General features: G+C 33.8%; 1 protein-coding gene across 6 annotated transcripts in view; it reads right to left on the bottom strand.

Moving 5' to 3' along the window:
* Positions 1-21,848, bottom strand: part of PCLO (piccolo presynaptic cytomatrix protein) — a 403,311-nt gene that overhangs the window by 204,340 nt on the left and 177,123 nt on the right. For all 6 annotated transcript variants that reach the window (XM_055347826.2, XM_019031537.4, XM_055347822.2 and 3 more), the window contains exon 4: positions 7,488-8,204. In XM_055347826.2, the coding sequence (XP_055203801.1) occupies positions 7,488-8,204 (717 nt within the window). The remainder of the gene's footprint in view (positions 1-7,487; positions 8,205-21,848) is intronic.

Here is a 21,848-nt window from a genome sequence, read left to right as displayed (position 1 = left end):
TTCTTCCTTCCTTCATCCTTCCTTCCTTATTCCTTCCTTCCTCCCTTCTTCCTTCCTTCCTCCTTCCTTCCTTCCTTTCCTCCCTCCCTCTCCCCATCCTTCCCTCCCTCCTTCTTTTCTTCTCCTTTTTCTAGTTAGAGTTATCAAATATAAATATTGTTGGCTTGATGCTCATTTTACATTCATTTTCATCTAAATATATACCTTTATTATGCATGGTCAATGATCTATCCTGGGCATATAACAGGGTAAAATGATTTTGCTGAATTTACAATGTTACTCAATTAAAAAAGACAGTGTAATATATTCTTAACAACTTTAGTGCAAAAACTAATGCCTACTCTTCAGTGTGCACCTAGAATTAACTATACTGTACCAATTTGAATGTCTTTCCAGTAAAGAATTTCTTATCTGCAGTTCTGAGACTACAGCAGGACGGTTGATGAGCACTTAACTCATTTCAGCTCCTTTCTCATATTGAAGTGGCAAGCAATGGTGAAGCTGCCTTCTAATAAATGCTTTCTGGATGGTTATAGTGGAGAGACATTTCCATTTCATTACATCCCAGAAAATGCCAGAGCACATTTTTTGGAATTCAATATAATTTCTATGTCCTTCCTTGTTTATCTTTTTTTAACCCTAGCCCCATCCTCCCTTTACTGAATTACAGTAAACACCATCATGATGGGGGTGGGGTACTTAAGCTCCTTGTGAATAAAAGGTCAAGAAAATGATCTTTCACAATCAAACTTTGATAATGTCATGTGTATTCTTATTTTTCTTCTTACTATTTTTTTTGAGATGGAGTCACGCTCTGTCACCCAGGCTGAAGTGCAGTGGCTCGATCTTGGCTCACTGCCACCTCCGCCTCCTGGGTTCAAGTCATTCTCCTGCCTCAGCCTCCTGAGTAGCTGGGATTACAGGCATGTGCCACCACGCCTGGCTAATTTTTGTATTTTTAGTAGAGACGGGTTTCACCATGTTGGTTAGGCTGATCTCGAACTCCTGACCTCGTGATCTGCCCACCTCGGCTTCCCAAAATCCTGGGATTACAGGCGTGAGCCACCGTGCCTGGCCATGTGTATTCTTTATTTTGTGTCTACATATATTAAAATATGTAACAATGTCATAAAATATGCATATATGAAAGAAATGTGACCATGGTTATATGTAACAATTCAGAGGACCATTTAAAAAGTTATGGCTTTATATAATGGATTCTGAAGGTTCTACTGATATTATACAAAACAGATTAGGACCAGACTTATATAATGTAACAAGGGAAATTAAGTGACATTAGACAGAAGATTAATACACACAAATATCAAAATACCAGCCCTGCAATCTCCCTTATGTGCCTTTTCCTTGTGTTCATGCTTTTCTTCTTCACTCAGCACCACGTCTTACCCACTTATTCCTCCTCTCACTCACTGCCTGGTCTCCTCCCTCCACACTCCTCACAGGATTTCATCATTGTTTACCTATGGTGGTGATGCTGCAATGATTTTTTTCCCCTAAATAACTTTTGCATATTATAAGGTGGCAAGCTGGCAAAGTGTTTACTCTTCAGGCTTTTTTTCCTTTCCCTTCCAATAACCCCCTGCCATTTATTGAGCTGCAGACTGGTCAGTGAGAGGCAGTGACGATCGGAGCCCCATTTGGATCTCTTCCCATGGTGGTGTATCTTGAGGCCTTCACTTAGTAGTGGAGAATGTGCCAAGACATATCTGCACAGCCAAATTTGGTTTTGCTCTTTTCACAAAAGCCTTCCATATTGAAGGCAAACAGAATTTTTTTTGAATATTGTTAAAGAACTGAATTCTAGATGACATATAAAACTGTGCAAAGAAAGGATGCAGTGTTAAGTTTTTGTTTAATTTTCCATTTATTTTGACGGGCTAAAATTAAACAATGAATACAAATCTTCAATAATTTACATAAAGTTTACATTAATGCAGATTACTGATTTGAGTGTTTGAAACACTCCAAACAAAATTAAGCCAATAAAATTCACTGGACCTGGAGTGAAAGATCGGATGCTCTCATCTAAGCACTATAATATGGGAGTCCTCCTCACTACAGAAAACATTATTATTTTTCATCCTTTCTGATTAGGCAGCCACTTATTGGCTACATGTAACTTGAATACTAACCCTCAGATCATTTTAACCAGAAATAAAAGTACCTGCTAAAGAATGTTCCAAGTTTGGTTTCTATGAGGAGAGTATTTTAGTGTACTATATCAAATAAAGATTTAAACAGTATTGTTTGTGTATATAAGTAAAAAGATAAAATTCTATAGCAATATGACTTTTAAAATATTAAACTAAAAATTTAAAAATGTGTATGTAATTTTCAAATTGTTATACTTCAGGATTAATTTTAATGCTATTCAACAAACATTTTGAAAGATAGGAATGAATGAAGTGATAAAATGATGTGGCAACAAAGAAATGTAAACAATGTACTATAATAATATGAATGACACAAATGACAGCTAGATGAATGATTAAATAATACACACATATAAATAGAGTAAAATATTATACCAAGTGTTTGGTATAGCAGTGAGGGTTGCTAAGAGAGATGGATAATTATAATAATGAAAAGGCAGTATTCTAAAAGTGTCATAGGAAAAAACATCTTGTGCAGTGGGTGAGGGCACAGTCTTTGTAATCAGAGCTGGACTATAATTCTAGTACTTCTGCCTTCCAGCTATGTGATCTTGGGCACAGAAATTCAGTTCCCCCATCTTTACTAAAGCTATCATAATATTAACCTTATCAATAATTGTATAAGGAAGTACTTAACATAGCAGCCAGAATAGTAAGAGGTAAATTAAGAGTATTGTTTTGACTGTAAATAAAAACTAATTAATAAATTAATCATTGCAGAAAATTCTGCATCAGGAAGACTGACTACCACTAGGGAATAGAAGGGCAGACTCATGGAAGTCATGCTAGCAAAGTGGTCTGGAGGTTCAGGTGGGATTTTTTCTGACACAGTTGATGTGAAGGTGCAGCATCAGTGCACATAGAAAAACTGAGAACAGGTTCAGAAAGGAGAAAGCACAAGCTTTGTTCAGGAATCACACAAAGGCATATTTGGCTGTTTTTCTTTAATTTCTCCCCATGGAGAATGTTAGCGGTTGCTTGAAAGTTGTGCTGGAGCCAGATTCCAGAAGGCTGAGAAAGCCAACTAAGCCATTTAGACAGGAGTCTCCACTGTGGCGTGCACATACCCTGGAAGCTATGCAAAGTGCTTCAGTGGAATACAATGAGAAGACACTAGGATTTTAGTTGTATTTTTAAATCCAAAATACAGGATAAATTAAACTGCACTAATATTTCACCAATAGATGGACAATACTATTATCTTACTTGTCATGTCAGTTGGTCACATGGTCTGTGAGGAATCCTGAGAGAAGGCTGGAAGTTATAATGAGGCAACCAACTATAAAGAGAAGTTACAGTGAGGCAACCACTTCACTTGCTCACCTTTACGTTGAAGTTTATTGTTCAGTTATGCAGATTTATGGTTTGTAGTTACAATAGATCACCTAGTTTTAACTAAACCAGCTTTCCTATAATAGCTAAGTAGTAGAAAAAAATTCTGCAAAAAAAATCATTTGTTAAAGATCAAACTAGTAATGTAAGAAATACACACATGCACTCACAAGAAAGTTGACACTTTTCATATTGTTACAAGCTTTTCATCAGTTTTCATAACAAGGTGAGAACAGTGATCATCAAATTAAATCAGATCTGACTTGAAGTTAGCAAAAAATGCTTGACATTATCAGGAGAGCTATTTGAAATCTGTTTCTGCATCTATTATTGCTAATAACAAACCTTACCCTAAATATAGAACGTGCTTTGAATCAAAGCCAGTGGTATTATGACACTATCACAAACCTCTGTAATTTTCAGCAAATAAGTTTTCTAATACTTTATAAGTTTTCACTAATTTCAATAATAACCATCTGGAATCTTCTTTTGAATTTTCTTTCTCAATAAGAAAAATCACATGACAGATGGGGAAATGTTTTTTATTTTTGGCCATGAAAAAATTACTAAAGTAATATGTGGAATCAATATAGTGACAAATCAAACTACATTCCTTTGTCAGCAAATGCTGTTGGAAGAAACAAAGAAATAATTGTGGAAGGTTTGGGAAAAAATTATTAGAACAAATTATGTAGCAAAAGATCTAATAATAATATAACCCAACTATGGAGATTTATTTACATACTCAGTTCATAATATTCCCTGTTTCTCTTAAATTAATAATAAAATAGTTAAAAGAATTACTATTGTGAACCCTCAAGGAAAAATGTACCAATGAAGACATAGCCTCAATGTGGAGTGATTTGTTTAATTCAAAAAATGTATATTTTTTTAAATAAAAAATATTAAAAATTGAGAAGTAATTTCTCTGATTGGAATTATAATTTTAAAGAATAAGGTTAGGGAGATGGCAGTACATGTGAAAAACATTTATTCATTACAACTAAGCCAGAATTAGACAGACTGCCTCAAGATATTACTGATATAGTACACTGTATACTAATAAGACCTTTATATTTTGAAGAATATTTATTTTGTACTGAGACAGAGAATATGACACTATTTTTGACCATGACACAGATATTTACTGTTTACCTCATGGAAAATTAGTTAAAAAGCTGCAGAATGTGAAGATTTGATCCTTTCTTACAAATAGAGGATTGCAAGGGTTTTTCAGTAATACAATACTTATTAGATAGCAAGAAAATAAACACTAGTTGTCAGCAATATGCTGGGTATTATATATTTAAAGCAAAATAAACAATACCTGTTTCTTTGAGAAAATTATAATGTGGAAACAGCTCTTTGAAGATAAATATTTGGAAATTATCATATGATTATGCTATACAAAATAATGTCACTTTGAAAAGTTATCGTGTCTGCTTATTTAACAAACTTTAAAACAGAATATTTTAATCTGTTTAAAAACCTTCTAGACAGAGAAATGCAATGGGTTTTAAAATCATTTGTTGAAAAAGTATTTTAAAATCCCCACATTTTCTGATAGTTAACAAACACAAATGATTGGTATTAAGGAAGGTTAACACTTATTTGTGCAATTGCCAATTCTTTTTTTCATAATTGGTTTCCAATCCACACTTATAAAAAAAAAGGTAGCAATACATAGTGAGAACAAACTGTGAGCTACTTCTTTCATTTCTAGCATATACTTTTTAATTATCTTTTTTTTTCTGCTCTGAATAGCCATTAAAACTGAACATCAAAGCATCAAAATAAGCTTAACTTTGAAGCTGGATTTCAAATAACTGTATCATAAAATTGTACACCAAGATCTTAAAAAATATTAAAACATAATCAGTGCTCTCTCTAAAATATCATTATTAAACACCTTTTAAGGTGATCAAATGTATCTGTATTTACTATCTGCATTTAAATAAATATAATAACAATGGTAATTTTAGTTTATTTCACTGAGTTATTCTCTATTGTTTGTGAATGTTTTATAAGGTAAATATTAGTAAAATAGTGCATACATAAAATTTATAAATACATATACACATATTGAGGTTGTATAACGAAAGAAAAAGTATAATAAAAAGAAAGTGAAAAATTTATAAAATAAAAGAAAAAAGTACTGCATTCAGGAAAATATTTGAAAACTTCTTGTTTGGAATATATTTAAAACACAATAGGGAATCGTTAGGAACATCTGAGTGATGGAGTTCAATTATCTGAACCCTAGAAAACATTTACCTGACAGCTATAGACTGGAGAAGGGAGAAAAGGAAGGCATTCTAACCAGTAATTAGATTGCTCAAATAATTGGCAAAAGGTCATGAAAGCAGTAAGTAAGGTAGTGCCCTGAGGAACAGGAGTTAATAGACAGAAGTGTGATACCTTCATTGTGGAGAACAAAGGACAGGTAAGAAGAGACCTGAAATCACTCAGAAGATTAGTAACTGGGAGACAGGAGACAGGTGCTTGATGGTGAAATAGAAAGTTACAAGCAGAAACTGTTTCTACAGAGAAATGGAAAAGAGTCAGACATATTGAGTTTGCATTTACAGAGAGGCTTTGAAGTAGAACTACTGACTAGGTACTTGAAAATGCAGGTCTGACACTCAAAAGAGGGACAAGAGGTACATAAGTGGATTCAAAAATTGTTCATGTAGCTCCCATAGGAGGAACAAAGACAGAACTCAAAACAAAACAAGGAAAATCATCTGGACTTTGCAAAGATAAATCATAGAGATAGTCAAAGTAGATTTCATAAAGTATGATCAGAAAGACAGAAAGAGAAGGAAAGTAGAGGGCCATGAAAGCCACAGAAAGTTTCACAAAGGGACAAACAGTACCAAGCATCAAGCTCTGCAAAGGTTAGCTGGAAGAAGCAATTGGTGGCGGTGGTGGTGGCTAGATTCAGTCATTAGAATGGAGACTATATATAGGCATCTTTTTGACTCTGATCAAACTCATTTAATGAAAGGAGACCAGGATTTACTTAGACAATGTGTGATGCATCAGATAGCAGAGATGGGTTGGTAAGCATGTGTTAAAACTGTAAAGAAAACACAATTGAATCACAGTGAAACAAACTATAGTTTCTAGTTGGAATTTTAACACTATTAAATTATTTAATTTCCTGGTAAGCCATTGCTGTCCTCTGTGAATTAAACGTATTCAATTAAGTATAATGTAAGATCTCTTACAGCTTCAAAAAATATCAGAGTTCCACTGAAAAGGATGTAATTGCTTGTGAAAATACTGGTTAAAATGGGTTAAATGAAAATTTTCCATTAAAGAAAAAGAAAAGAATATTTTTCCAAATTATGCTGATTATAAATAACCTTTCAATATTAAACACATTGAATAAAACTGCTAACAGATACATTATATTAAAAATCATGCTAAATATTAAACTGCTTTGTGAAATTTTAGAACGACTTTTGCTTTGGATTTTAGTTACGTCATTTTTTTTTCCTTTTTTCTTTTTTCTTTCTTTCTTTTTTTTTTTTTTTTTGCAATCACTTTATGGCTGACCACACATTAAATAAAACCTTGTTGACTCTTACGTAAACGAATGGTTAAGTAAACAGAAACTTACATAAAGACGCATTATTTTATGTTAAAGGGGGATATTGATTTTTATGTCCATAGTAGAGAAAATAAATAAAACTAGATAACTTCTTTATCACTCCATATGATTTTGATAGATTATTTGATAGGCATAAGAAACAGGGAAATAAATGTGGTATTTATGCTTTATGTAAACTTCATAAAGCTGTGAAAAGACCAAAGTTCTTCATTATAGTCAAACAAGTGTTATACTTCTTTAAGAATGTCATTCATTGTTTGAGGAACTTCACTTATATAATTACCATTGAGCAACTTGTATACTTAGGTTAAAAACTTAGTAATTTCACACATGAGAGTGTGAGAAGTTAGTAAAATTTAACTTACTGTTTTTTCTTTCCCAGGTTCCACCTGATCGGGTTTTGCTGTGCATGGTGGCTGTGGCTGTTCTTTTATTGTTTTGGTTGTCTTATCATCTTCTTTAGGTAAACTCTGAGGTGTGCCAGATGGTAAACCTTCCATCTTGGTCTGTGGTTGTTTCCCTTCTTGCTCTGTCTTTGGAGCCACTCTGCCTTGAAGCTTTTCTTCAGCAATTTGTACTTGAGATTTAAGTAAGTCATGTTTTTGTTCTTCTGGGGCTGATGTTTTTGCCTCTGGGAGTAGCTTTTTGTCTTCAGGGGTTGGCTTTTTTTCTTCTAGGAGTGGCTTTTTTTCTTCAGAACGTATCTTTTCTTCTTCAGAGATTAGTTTTTTTTCTTCAGGGAGTGGCTTTTTTTCTTGAAGAGCTGAAGCTTTGTCTTTCTCTAGTTTACTCTCTTCTTGTTTTTGATCTGTGGTTACCATAGGAGGAATTTTTTCCATTGATAGTGTTTCCTTTACTTTTTCCAGAATGACTTTTTCAGCTTCCGTTCTTACTTCTTGTTCTTGCTTTTTCACTAATTTTACTTGGGGAGGCACTGCTGTTTTCTGAGATGATGATTCTGTAGGAACAGGCATAGGAGATGCTTTGGGTCCTGATGGTGCAGGTGGCATTTTGCGTATGTCTCCAAGCTGTCCTGATATTGCTCTCTGGGTTTGGCAATTTAAACAAAGCCATTCTTGAATCTGTGGAAAAAAAATTACAATGAACAGATTAAATGTATTATAATGTATCTGTTTCTGTGATTTTACCAAAGTGAAAATTTGGCAATACCTATCTGCTGTTTTTGTACATGGAGATGGTGGGTCACTGTTTTCCAAATCCAATGATGCAGTGATTTTTTAAAACATTACAAAAAGGCTATTTGAACTGTAAAAATGTATAGAATTTCTAGAGACTAGCAATTCACTATCTTCATTAAATGAGAAAAAGAAAGAGAAATAATTACATTAAATGTGGACCCAGAGAAATATTCATTTTCAGGAAGAAAAAAAATCTGCATTTGTTCCAAATAAAATTATTTTAAGGCCTGGTTTCTTCAAAATTAGTATTTTCATCCAAAATTTATTCAAAGACTATTACATTTCATAATAATTATCTTTATAATAACTAATTAATCAAAAGTTCTTTTAGGATTTAGCCTATTATCTCCTATCTCTTGACTTGGGCCAAATATAGTTCTACCTTTCAGAGTAGAGCTTTATAGGTACAGACAGTTTTCAAGAATCACTTGTGCATAATCCTCTGCTTCCAGATTATGAACATAATCTCATTCTTAATAATAATCACATTACCTCATGCAGTTGAGTAAGAAGCATTCCAAGTCTCAATTATTTGGTATCTTTTTCCCTGAGTGTTCTGATTTGCTGACTAAAACATTTTCTTTCCTCTTTTCTTTTTTTTTTTTTTTTTTGCCCAGACTGGGGTGCAATGGTGCGATCTCGGCTCACTGCAACCTCCACCTCCTGCTTTCAAGCAATTCTCCTGCCTCAGCCTCCTGAGTACCTGGGATTCAGGCACGTGCCACCCATGCCCGGCTAATTTTTTATTTTTAGTAGAGATGGGGTTTCTCCATGTTGGTCAGGCTGGTCTTGAACTCCCGACCTCAGGCGATCCGCCCACCTTGGCCTCCCAAAATGCTGGGATTAGAGACGTGAGCTACTGTGCTTGGCCAAACATTTTCTTATATTGCTGCTCTTCAGTGCCATGGTCACCCGCACTAAATCAACTAATAGGGTCTTTAGACATACAAATTCCTAGGAACTACACCAAAAACCATTTTAGCAGAATCCTGGGAGAGGAAACAGGAGGACCTGCCTTTTTGATAACCTGGTTGAGAATTTTTGCAAAGTAAATACTAAAAACTACTCTCTGATAAGAATATAGAACAAATGATCACCTAGGAGACAAATTATGTTAGAATAATACTATTAAAGAATTCCTCCCTGATTGATGTGTGTTGCATTTTTTCTTACATTATATCTATTCTAATGTTAAAAAGTAAAGGCTGGGTATGTAGTTCTAATTGTTACCACTGAATGTGTACCCATTCTGTAAGGCACAGGGTTAGAGTGTCATACAAATAATATTGCTTTCATGCATTACACTGTGCTCTGAGAAGTTCAGTTTCAAATTGCTTTTCATGCTGGCTCACTCTTTCTAGTTGCTTATCTTAAAGTATTTAGATAAAAAAATCACTTACTGCTCTAGAATACTAAAAGATATCTAAGTTTCATTTCTTACTTCAGGTTCCAACTACTTTAGAAACTAACAATGTTGCTTAATAACTATGATTATTTTGCAATCTGTAAGCCATTATGATTCTTATTTGCTGATCTAAAAGAGTAAAGACAAAAGTCAATTCTGTAAATGTGGTAAAATGCTGCCAATAAAATATTAGGATATATATGGATTCATTTGCTTTTTGTGTATATAATCACTCAATATCAATTCTCTTGTTAATTTCATGTCTAAGGAGCTCTGAAGTGAATTGTGTGCCTTCTTTAATTAATGTTTTTATATAAAAGTCATTGGAAAGAAGATTTGATTCATTATGTCAAATGCTAAAAGTTCTAGCTCTTGTGTTGAACAGTCCCTGAAGGAAGAACTTCCATAATACCTACAGAAAATCAATCTTAATCTATAACATGGTTTTAAAAACAATTACTTGGTTGAACCACATCTTAAGAGATTTTCATTCAGAGTCTGACTTTTTTTTTTTTTTTTTTGAGATGGAGTCTCACTTTGTCACCAGGCTGGAGTGCAGTGGCTTGATCTTGGCTCACTGCAATCTCTGCCGCCCGGGTTCAAGAGATTCTCCTGCCTCAGTCTCCTGAGTAGCTGGGATTACAGGTACACGCCACCACACCCAGCTATTTTTTGTATTTTTAGTAGAGACGGGGTTTCACCATGTTACCCAGGATTGGTCTAGATCTCCTGACCTTGTGATCCGCCTGTCTTGGCCTCCCAAAGTGCTGGGATTACAGGCATGAGCCACTGCGCCCAGCCCCAGAGCCTGACTTTTTAAAACACAAAAACTGATACGAATGGCTGCATTACCGTGCTGATTTGCCACATGGATTCTAAAAATGAAATACAGGTGCGTATTAAGCATCTCCATAGGCCATGTTCTAATACAAATAAGTTAGAAAATTTTAATATACCAGAAATATAGGTTTCATGCCATTGGAAATTTTTGTCATTTAAAGAAGTGAGACTATTCTATCTGAGATGTTGGGACAGGGACAAATTATTCTTAAAAAATTGCCATCTCTTGCTACTTTACAGCATATGAGGCCACAATGGTACATGGCTCTTGGCACAAGAAAAACGTGTTGAGAAAATAAAACATAGCAATAATTTCAAGGTAGTATCCTCATTATTTTCCTATAATTTGAAATTTAGGTATGAGGATAAAAGGTATCATCTATGTAATCTATTTTGTCACATAAAATATTTCATTGTCCCAATTTAAAGTAATGCTTGGTAAACCTATAAAGTGGTGATAACCATTAAACTACTAAGGTTTGTAATGCAAACAGAAGGCAATAGTGTAAATCTGAGCAATAAAAGATCTTATCCTGAGAGCCTCATTGGCTATTTCAAATTAATGTTTTGCTTAAATTGCCATCCATGTTCAGTTAAACCTAGCATTTTAAATAATTGCTATTTTGCAATTATTTTTAACATAATGTTGCTATACCCAGTCTCTTGGGTGCATGACTAATTTTCATTGTGAATGAAAGAAGGCAGCCAGCCTAATTCTTTTGCACTTACACTCTGACTAATTGTCACCAAAATTAATTTGGAGCTGATATTTCTATTACGTCAAATAATGACAAAATAATTCATTCATATATCTATTCTGTATGTATCTATTTGGTTTATATCTATTGGTTGGAAAGTGCATATGCAAAGGTTATTTCATCAAGGAACCAACATTCAAGTAGAAGAAATAAAGCATGGGTGAAAATAAGTTAAATATGCAGTAAAAACAAAGAGACGGAGATACTGTGTTGCAATGCAGAAGAGAGAGATACCACTTCTAGTTAGATATTTTCCAAGAAGGTTTGGCCTTAAAATAGATATGTTAATAAATTGTGAATGTGAAATAAATCTATTTTCCCAAAAATATGTCTTGTCACTATTTGACATAATAGAAATATGAAATGAAAATGTCTATTCAGATTTGATAGCAATCAGTCAAAATGTAAATACAACATCAGGCTAAGGCCTTATTTCATTCACACTGAAATTCAATCATTAAGTTAAGAGATGAAGCACAGCAAAAATCATATAACATATGCCTGCAAAAAGGCAATGATTAAAAACACTAGATTTGACCAAATCTAGGTAAAAATTAAACAATAAACATGTTGCTTAGCTGTAAGGTAATGGAAGATAAAGTTGAAGAGGCAAGTTGAGATTCTCTCTTAGGTGGCAATTATTCCCAAATAAATGACACTTATTGCCATAACTAGACATTTTTTAGAAGAAACTGTAATCCAGTGAAGGTTTCTGTAAAGGAGTAAAATCTGCTTCTTTAAGATCAGGCCGGCAGAATGTGGTTACCTACCTATGTTGGTAAAAATTAAATGTAGAGGCAGAAAGAAACTATTAGAGGAAATGGAAAGGATGGAATGAATACAACAGGATTATCTGAGGAATTTAGTTTGAAACATAAGGAATTTGATAAATTATAAGCCACAAAAGAGTATGTTTTTCAACAATCAGAAATGCTAAACTGGTGGTCTCATATGTGTCTCTTCTCTTTTCTGCAGCCCTAGAACCAAAAATAAAATGTCAACAAATTCAGCAAGCAGAGGAAGTTATAATGTCAATAAAGAGTTGAAAGAGAACAAAGCCCTACAGTAACACCAAAAATTTTATATTTCTTTAGATATATAAATTCAAATTTTGTTTATTAAGGGGGAGCACAGGAGTATCATTGGAGGAAAATGCAGAATCTAGGTAAAACACAAAGAGGAAATGAGAAAAGAAAAATTGATCAGGTTTTTCACAGTGAGTAAAAAGAAATAACAGTAAATTTCCAAGAAAGTTTATTTTGGACAATATGGGTCATCATCATTATCATATCATCATCAATTATAAACAAACTGACCAGAAAAATTCGCTTCTCCCAAAATTTTGGAAATACTCTATAACCTAAACATCTGTAGGTCACAATTTTTTTTCATTCTTTAACAAAAGTAATCCAAAGATTTTTGTATCAGTGTATTCAGGAATTTAATTAAGAAATATTGTATTTATAGTTCCAAAAGATGTTATCTATACTCTTAGTTCCTAAATAGCCACACCATGACATTTTCATATTGTTTCTGGTCCAGTAGCAACCTGGAAATCAATTAAACAAAATTATTTCACTTACGTAACAACTCAGTGTATCAATGCCATGTATGACTTTTACTAGCTGAAAAGATTTAGCCAGATATAGCATTAACTCTTCCTGGAACAATTAGAATTGTGATACGCATGATTATTCATATTTTGCCTTAAGGTTAAGTATCAAATGAGTTATAGTTTTATCTTTGAAATATCTTCTTATAAATATAGTAAGACAACCAGCAGTTTTATGTGTGTGTGTGTGTGTATACGTATGTGTGTGTGTGTATACATCTGTATATACACACATAAAACTGCTGGTGGTCTATTATATCAAATTTTATATATATAATAAAATTTCATTCTATATGCGTATAGATATAGATCTATCTATATGATCATATAATATATATTATTATATATGATATAATAATATATATGATATGATATATGATATCGTATAGATATATATCATAAAATTTCATTTTAAGGTGCTGTTTGCAACATTTCTCCAATTCAAATTTGTTTATTACTTTTAATGGAAAAAGCCACAATTACTTTCGCACCAACCATATATATATATATATGTACTGAGAACATCTCTATTGTATTACTGAGTTTACTACATAAAAAATTACAAAATATAGATGCTTAAGGAGGCTTTTAAAAAAACATGCTAATCATCCTTGTGGATGCTTTAAGACTGCTTCCATTTTTTTTCCGGTGATTTTTAAATATATTTTGAATATGCTATTATAAGTATCATCTAATGGTATAAAACAATAAAAGTTTATGTTTTATCTATGTTATCATTAAATATAAACAAACTCAGAGGCCTCCAAATTATGAGGCCAATCACCGTTTATTCAGTGCTATAACATTAATAATCAGGGTATCAAAATTCATCTCTAAGTAGGAAACATTCTGACAAGTAGAATATGTAAAATAACACCATACTGATCAGAAAATACTCAAATTTATTCAACTGTCAGCTAGTACATGTTAATAAAACACATTTATTTTAACATCAATTCACGAGAGCTTGTTCAAAAAAAAACAATGTTCAAAAAATCCATTCATCTTAAGAAGGAAAGTAGAAAATGAAGGCAATAAAAACCCAGAGAAGGGATGCTACTGTGCCACTCAGCATTTTTCCATCAATAAGCAATTTGCTTTATATAACATTTCAGCTGTAACTATAGCAACAATCCCATTAAGGAGAATCTCAGAACTTCAGGGCTGCCTATTTATTTTTCTAAGGATCTTTTCCAAAGCATAATAGTAAGACTTGCAGCAGGTTGAACAGGTTGAAAGTTTGCTTTTAGACTTAAAATGGTAAGGAAATGGTGGTCACAAAACCTACGTGAACATTCATATTTGTGTTGGAGAAATCTTCCAAACACTACCTTAAAATTAAATTTCATTAAAGATCAAGTGAAGTGATTAGGAAGCTTATATCATTTCCACCCATAGAAGTATGTAGTCAAAGACTGGGTAGGTCATGTCTCAAAATTCTGTAAAGAAATCCAAGCAATCAAGGAGATTGGTACTATTACATCGAGTTCCCTGCCCACTATGAAGCTTTTGACTCAACACAAATTTTGCACTGGTTTTCGTTTATCTATTTATTTGCTTATCATTCAGGGTATAATTTAAAAAGAGAAATAATTACAGTAATAAACTGCTTAGAATTCTCCTTTTTACTTATTGACAAATACACCAATTGGGGAGCAATGTTACTCGTAACTTGTCATTTTTATCAATGTTATTTACAATCTCGGCAATATGGTGTTCTATTCAACTCAGATCCACGCATTTTTACAATTCAATGTGACATTCTGATAATTGTTTTTTTTAGTTATAAATTCATTCCCTTTATGACATCTACAAAAGGGAGAAGGATTGAATTCACAGTTGACACATTCTTTTTCCAGACTACACAATCGATTGTTCAGACTACAAGATCAGGACATTAGAAATCTATAATCAGTCCTGAGACTGCAGTTTATAAGTATGCATAATGATGAATTTGTGATACTTCTATGCTTACTCTGTCCCTTCAAAAAATAAATGAAATGTGTGTCAGGTCCTTTTATCATTATATTCTTTTACCGAGGCTGTGCAGCTTCATTCGTATTTTGTTTCTTTTAAAACCACTGACACCAGAATAATTCATGTTCAAAATACATAATTGAATGATTGAGGTTCTTCCTCAAATATAGACATAAGATTATATCAAATTATATTAGAAAATAAATATGTATATGAATACAGTGTTGAGAAATAAAAATAGTCAATATAAAATACTAATTTCCAGTTGAATTGCTGAATTGAAGAATATAAATACAACCTAATACAATACAGGTACTGTTAGAAACTTGTACTAGAGTTATCATTCCTAGGTAAAAGTTGATTAGTGGTCATGTCCCTACCCATCTCTTACCTGCATGCTTATTTCTGCAAGACCTCACACTTCTGTATAACAAATGAAGTCTCTTTGTTTCCCTCATTAGAAACCTGCATTCAGCAGAAGGCAGATTAAAAAAAAAAAAAAAACTTGCAATGTAGGTTTCTGTATAATGTAAAATACATTAACAGATATTTCCATAAATAGCAACATGCCAACTAAAATTATGTATATTACAACCAGATATTAAAACTGTGTGTAGAATATGATTTCATACTCTCGATTGATACTCTTTTTGTGTTAATTTTTACTAAACCAGAACCATGATTCTGGTTGCTTTCTTATCATAATTCATATACTTTTTTCTGAAACTAATGATCTCTGAATTTTCGATGTTTTCAATACTATTACATAAACAACACATAAATGAAAACTTGCTCTAATTTAAATACCTGTGAATTATTACATTAACACAATTTTAACAGATCTGAAGAAAATCATATGCTTAGTTTTCTTTTACAAGATATATATGGCTGGGTGCAGTGGCTCACATCTGTAATCCTAGCACTTTGGGAGACCGAGGTGGGTAGATCTCTTGAGGTCAGGAGTTTGAGACCAGCCTGGCCAAAATGGTGAAACCCCATTTCTACTAAAAGTACAAAATTAGCCACGTGTGGTGATGGGCACCTGTAATCTCAGCTACTTAGGAGGCTGAGGCAGGAGAATCATTTGAACCCAGGAGTTGGAGGTGGCAGTGAGTTGAGATCACGCCACTGTGTGATTCTCAACCGAGTAGTCTACCTGATCTGAGTTTAATCAGAGTTATTAGATTAACTGATCATCTAACAGTGTGTGTATAAAGGACAACTACAAAGGCACAGCTGATTTCTCACTGGTAACCAATGATGCGCTAAACTTATGGGTAATCATACAACTTAATGCATTGATTTTAGCTAACTTTAGTGGAAATATAAGACTTAGAAGAAAGGCTTATCTATGGGTTCATAGCATTTTTTGTGATTAATTTTTCTAGTGTACTAGGTTTTAGGCTGATAGCTATTTATGTATTATAAGTGTGGTATAAAAATAATAGTTTTAAAAATATATCATTTATGTTGTATGTGTGTCAAGTTAATTTTTAGAATGTAATCAGTTCTCATCCCTCTGCTCTTACAGAGGTGTATTTTGGTATATCTTTTTATTTTATTTTATTTTTTTAGAGACAGAGTCTTGCTCTGTTGCTCAGGCTGGAGTGCAGTGGTGCAATCTGGGCTCATTGCAAGCTCCATCTCACGGGTTCACGCCATTCTCCTGCCTCAGCCTCTGGAGTAGCTGGGACTACAGGTGCCCGCCACCACGCCCTGCTAATTTTTGCATTTTTAGTAGAGGCGGGGTTTCACCGTATTAGCCAGGATTGTCTCAATCTCCTGACCTGGTGATCCACCCACCTCAGCCTCCCAAAGTGCTGGGATTACAGGCGTGAGCCACCGTGCCCAGCAGGTATATCGTTATTATAAAATCTGTATATTGATTTTGCATGTGTGAATAATTACATCAAAGCAAAAAAACTTAGACTTAAGCCTAAGTTAGTCACTAGTCAGCATTACAAGCAATGAAAAATTGAATTTTAAAACAAAATTTATTTAAAAGATCTAAAGCACTTCATTATAGGGAAATTTTATGTTTGTTAAGATTACAAAGAAATATGCATTTGGAAGACAGATCATTTAAAACACATTGCAGCCAAATGAAATTTGTAGAACACATTACAAGATAAAAATCAATCCCCTCACTTATAAATTTAAGCCTCATTGTGGATATAATATTTAAAGACAGAATAATTTCACAGACTAGGGAGTCTGAAATGCATAGAAGGTGGGTCACACTAGACTGTCTAGATAGTGCAGAATGGATATAGGTGGTGGGAGAGATTGGTTAGGTGTTAAGCCCTCCTGTGATGTGGTAGAACACAGTGCAGTACTGGAAGCTCTTCTTGCAGGGAAGAATCAGTATATCGATTCTGCAGGGTGTAAACTTGTCTAGGTTGAACTATGTTTCCCAGAATCATTTGCCCTAAATGTTTCCCATTACAGTGTACAATATTGTTTGGCTCTGTGTCCCCACCAAATCTCATTGTAAAATGTAATCCCCACGTGTGGAGGGAGGGACTTGGTGGGAAGTGATTGGATTATGGGGCAGTTTCCCCTATGCTGTTCTAGTGATAGTGAGGAACTTCTCATGAGACCTGATGGTTTAAAAGTGGCAGTTTCCCCTGCACTTTCTCTCTCCTACCACCTTGTGAAGAAGGTACGAAATTCTCCTTTGCCTTCTGCCATGACTGTAAGTTTCCTGAGGCATTCCCAGGCATGCGGAACTGTGAGTCAATTAAACTTCTTTGTTTTATAAATTACACAGCCTCAGGCAGTTCTTCATATCAGTGTGAAACTGTCTAATACAGTTTATCACAGGAAATATTTTGTATGGGATTTGGCAGGTAGTAGAAGCAAAGCAGTAGCCATACTGGGTTTTGTATACCCAGAGAATCTGAGCAGGGTCACTAGGTGCTGTTAAAGGTTACCCATGTTGTCAATTATTGTTTGGCTTGGGATAGGAAGCAGGAATGCAGCTAATCTATTTTCCTCTAGATTCTCCTTCAGCTTGTCCATAGGCATTTAGCTTGGAGTTCAGTGAGAAGGGACAGGCATTCTGACCTGTCCTCATGGGTTCCAGCTTGTCCATCCTCTCCCCTACTTTAAATTCTTTCCTTCCTCTGCCTGCCCTTCAGACTTAAGCTCCAGCAATCTTCAGCAATCACTTAACCAGCTTTCACAACTGTGTATGAACAAATCTCTATACCAAATCTCTTATTATATATATTTTAAACTTCCTAATCATTCTGCTTTTCTGATTAAAATCTAAGTGATACAGTCAGGCTGAGTCAACTTGTTATTCAAGGGATGATAATTTTTTACACTTTTATCCATGATTGTTGGTGTGTATGCAAAGTAATTCTAACAAACTATTTTGGATATTAACTTGCATGACCAAGAAAGTGCATTTTACTGGAATTCAAGAGAAATAAGAACTGTTTCAGTCAGTGTAACATGCATAAATAGTCACTTCAAAGGTTTAGTTAAAAAAAAAAAATATGGTGAGCTATTTCAGTCATCAACATAATTCGTGACATGTCAGATGACTGGTATGTTAATTAGCCTGATTTGATCATTCCACAATGTTCACATCTATTGAAACATCATACTGTACCACATAAACATATACAATTATAATTGTTGTTTATTTTTTCTTTTTGAAACATTTTTATCATTTTTGTAGAGATAGGATCTCGCTACGTTGCCTGGTCTCAAACTCCTGGGCCCAAGCCATCTTCCTGCATTTGCCTCCCAAAGTTCTGGGATTACAGGCATGAGCCACCACACTTGGACTAAAATTATTATTTGTAAATTAGATATAAAATAAAAATTCAAAAAAATTTTTAAAGGAGGTAAATATACACTCACCCACTATCCACTGAAAAAACAGAACAGTGCCAATATTATCTAATACATTGGTTTGATACACCCAGGTCCTGTTTTCAATAACATCCTATTATATATCCTCGAAGAATAACCACTATTTTAATTTTTGTTTTGTTAGATCTTTGTTCCTTGATATGGTTTTAATAGTACACACTTTTTTATAGTATTTACTTTTGTATATTTTTGAACAATATATGAATAGTTCTGTGCTTTTTTTTCCTTTTTCTGTTTTTTCAGTAAACTGCCTGAGTGCAAAATTCATCTTTTTTATTTATTTATTTATTTATTTATTTTTGGAGATGGAGTTTTGCTCTTATTGCCCAGGCTGGGGTGCAATGGTGTGACCTCGGCTCACACAACCTCTGCCTCCCAGGTTCAAGCGATTCTCCTGCCTCAGCCTCCCGAGTAGTTGGGATTACAGGTGGCCACCACCACACCCAGCTAATTTTTTGTATTTTCAGTAGAGTCGGGGTTTCACTATGTTGGCCAGGCTGGTCTCAAGTTCCTGACCTCAGGTGATCTGCCTGCCTTGGCCTCCCAAAGTGCTGGGATTACAGGCGTGAGCCACTGCACTTGGCCCAAAATTCATCTATTAAACAAGTGTGGGGCACAAAGAATAACTTTAAAATGATCACCCATGAGCCATTGATCCAATTAAAGAAATGAAATATGATCATTACTTTTGAAGCTTCTTTCAAACTCATTTATTTATATCCTCCTTTGAGTTAACTACTGTCCTAAGTATTATGTTTATCATTATGACACTAAGGGGCTTATTTTTGGCCTGTGTGTTTGGATACCTTAGTCTTTTGTTTCCCTGTGATTTTGGAGTCAGAGTTGCAGAGTATAATTTTTCATATATATCTTTTAAAATCAAAGTATTTCCTAAAATTAAAGTTTTAGTACCATTTGCAAGGTATTGCTAATAATAGATACACATAAATATATAAGATCATAGCTAGAAATAGGTATTATGAGAAATGAGAGTTCATGACTCACCTGTCATTTTTTTTAATATTAGAGAGACCCCCCCCCCCAAAAACTCTGTATGAAACTCAGGTTATGAGCCACCAATGTATACCCTCTTCACCAGGAAAGTTTTAAATTTAAAAAAAATGTAGTAAAGATCCTACAATCTGGGCAATTACAGATTGCTCAATTAATATGAGGCTAATTGTTAAAAAAGAATATGATTATTAAATATTCAAACAGGAAGATACAAATTTGTAAAAATTTGGAGAGTCCATTTTTAAAAATTCTCCTGTTCTGTTTGACATCCAATGGCTAATCAGTATTAAGAAATCTTTGTGAGACTTTGAAGTTGTTTAAATCCATTCATAAGATAATTATTACACAATTTCTATGATATTCCTATTGTTCTAAGTGCTATATATAATTTTTGCTCTTAGAAGAATCAAAGTAATTATATAGGAACTAGCAAAAATACGATGAATATATATTCATATGTATTATATGCATGAATATACAACATATACATACATATTCATGTCTACATCCTCATTTAGTCAAATAATGCAATTAAGGTGAGAATGATCAAATCAGAATCAGGAATAGAGCAACTAATTGGCTGAAGTCACCAGGGAAACCTTAATAAAGTGAAATTTATTATGAGCTGTGGCAGACCAATTGGATTTGGAAAACAAAGAAAAATGAACCAAAGCTCCAGGAACAAGAAACACACACACACACACACAAACACACACACACACACACACACACACACACACACACACACACACCCCCCACAAAATGAGTATCTTTCTTGGTCTAGGATAATAGAAACAAGTAAAAAGCTAGGTGGAGAATGAAAACAATGTATAATTCATATGCAAAAGATAAATATCAGTTATAGAATTTAGGCTGAAGTTGGCAGGGATAGAAAAAAGTCCAATTTTAAGTCAATATTTAAGAAGGACTTAGCTCTTCAGTTAAGGCATGATTGTTGGCATCTGTTTTAAAGTTACTCATTTATAGAAGTTATTCCTTTTCCTGTAACTGTTTATAGACTTCAGAATCCTAAGTCTCACATATTGAGGTTGAACTTGGTTTGTGTTTCTTCAAAAACATATAAATAAATAAATAATCTAGAAGTACTGCCTGTTCATGGTAAAAATTTGAAAAATTTGAAATTATCATGGAAAATTATATTGAATATTCTGATGTCATTAAATTTGAAAACATGATTTTTATTGATGACATAATAACCAACCATATGGATGCATTTTATTTAATGATTCTTCAGTTAGAAGAATATTGTAAATACAGCTATACAAACATACATCAAAATGTAAATTCAGAGAAGCAGTAAGAGGTTTAAAGTAGTTTTTTGATGCATAAATAAAATATTTATTATTTGCTTTGCTACCTGGTTCCTAACAGTATGCCAAAAATGTGTATTATACATTCTAAACATTCAGAATCCAATCTTTCACTCAGCATATTTGCTGGCATTTTGTTTCTATCAGCAAACAGGTAGATACAGCCATATAAGGCTGAAGACTTATTGGCCGTTGAAGCAATCTGAGAAAGTATAGATATTTTAAATAGATTTAACTTTCACATGTGTTGTTTGTCTCCAGTCTTAGCCAGTAAGGATGGGAAGTAGTGATTTGGAACTGAGAAAGGGAAACTGAATAATATGGAAAGTCACACTGGCAAAAATACTGTGCGTTAGGCAGCAAATACATTACCATTAGTAATTCTAAAACTACAGTATAGTTTAATGGACACATAACAACCAAAAGTGAATACTAGTTCACATAAACCCAACTTTGAATAAAGGGCCTAAGTTCAATTAATTTCTTTAAATGCTAAAGAACAAGAGATATTTACTGATGGATCCTAACAACCAGGTCCCAAGCCTCACATCCTTACAACTGTCATTCTCTAGAAAGACCACTGAGACTAACCCTAGAACATAGTCCATTCTGTTTGCCTCAGTCACCTGAAGATACTTGAGACATCCCAATCAACCCTCATTACCTAGACTCTCCCTCTCCCCACATCCTCACACCTGCTCAGTG

This window comes from Gorilla gorilla, chromosome 6 (genome assembly GCF_029281585.2).
Source record: "Gorilla gorilla gorilla isolate KB3781 chromosome 6, NHGRI_mGorGor1-v2.1_pri, whole genome shotgun sequence".
In the NCBI taxonomy this organism is placed as follows: Eukaryota; Metazoa; Chordata; class Mammalia; order Primates; family Hominidae; genus Gorilla; species Gorilla gorilla.
The sequence above is the reverse complement of the archived record's forward strand: the minus strand, read 5'-3'. Positions and strand labels throughout refer to the sequence as shown.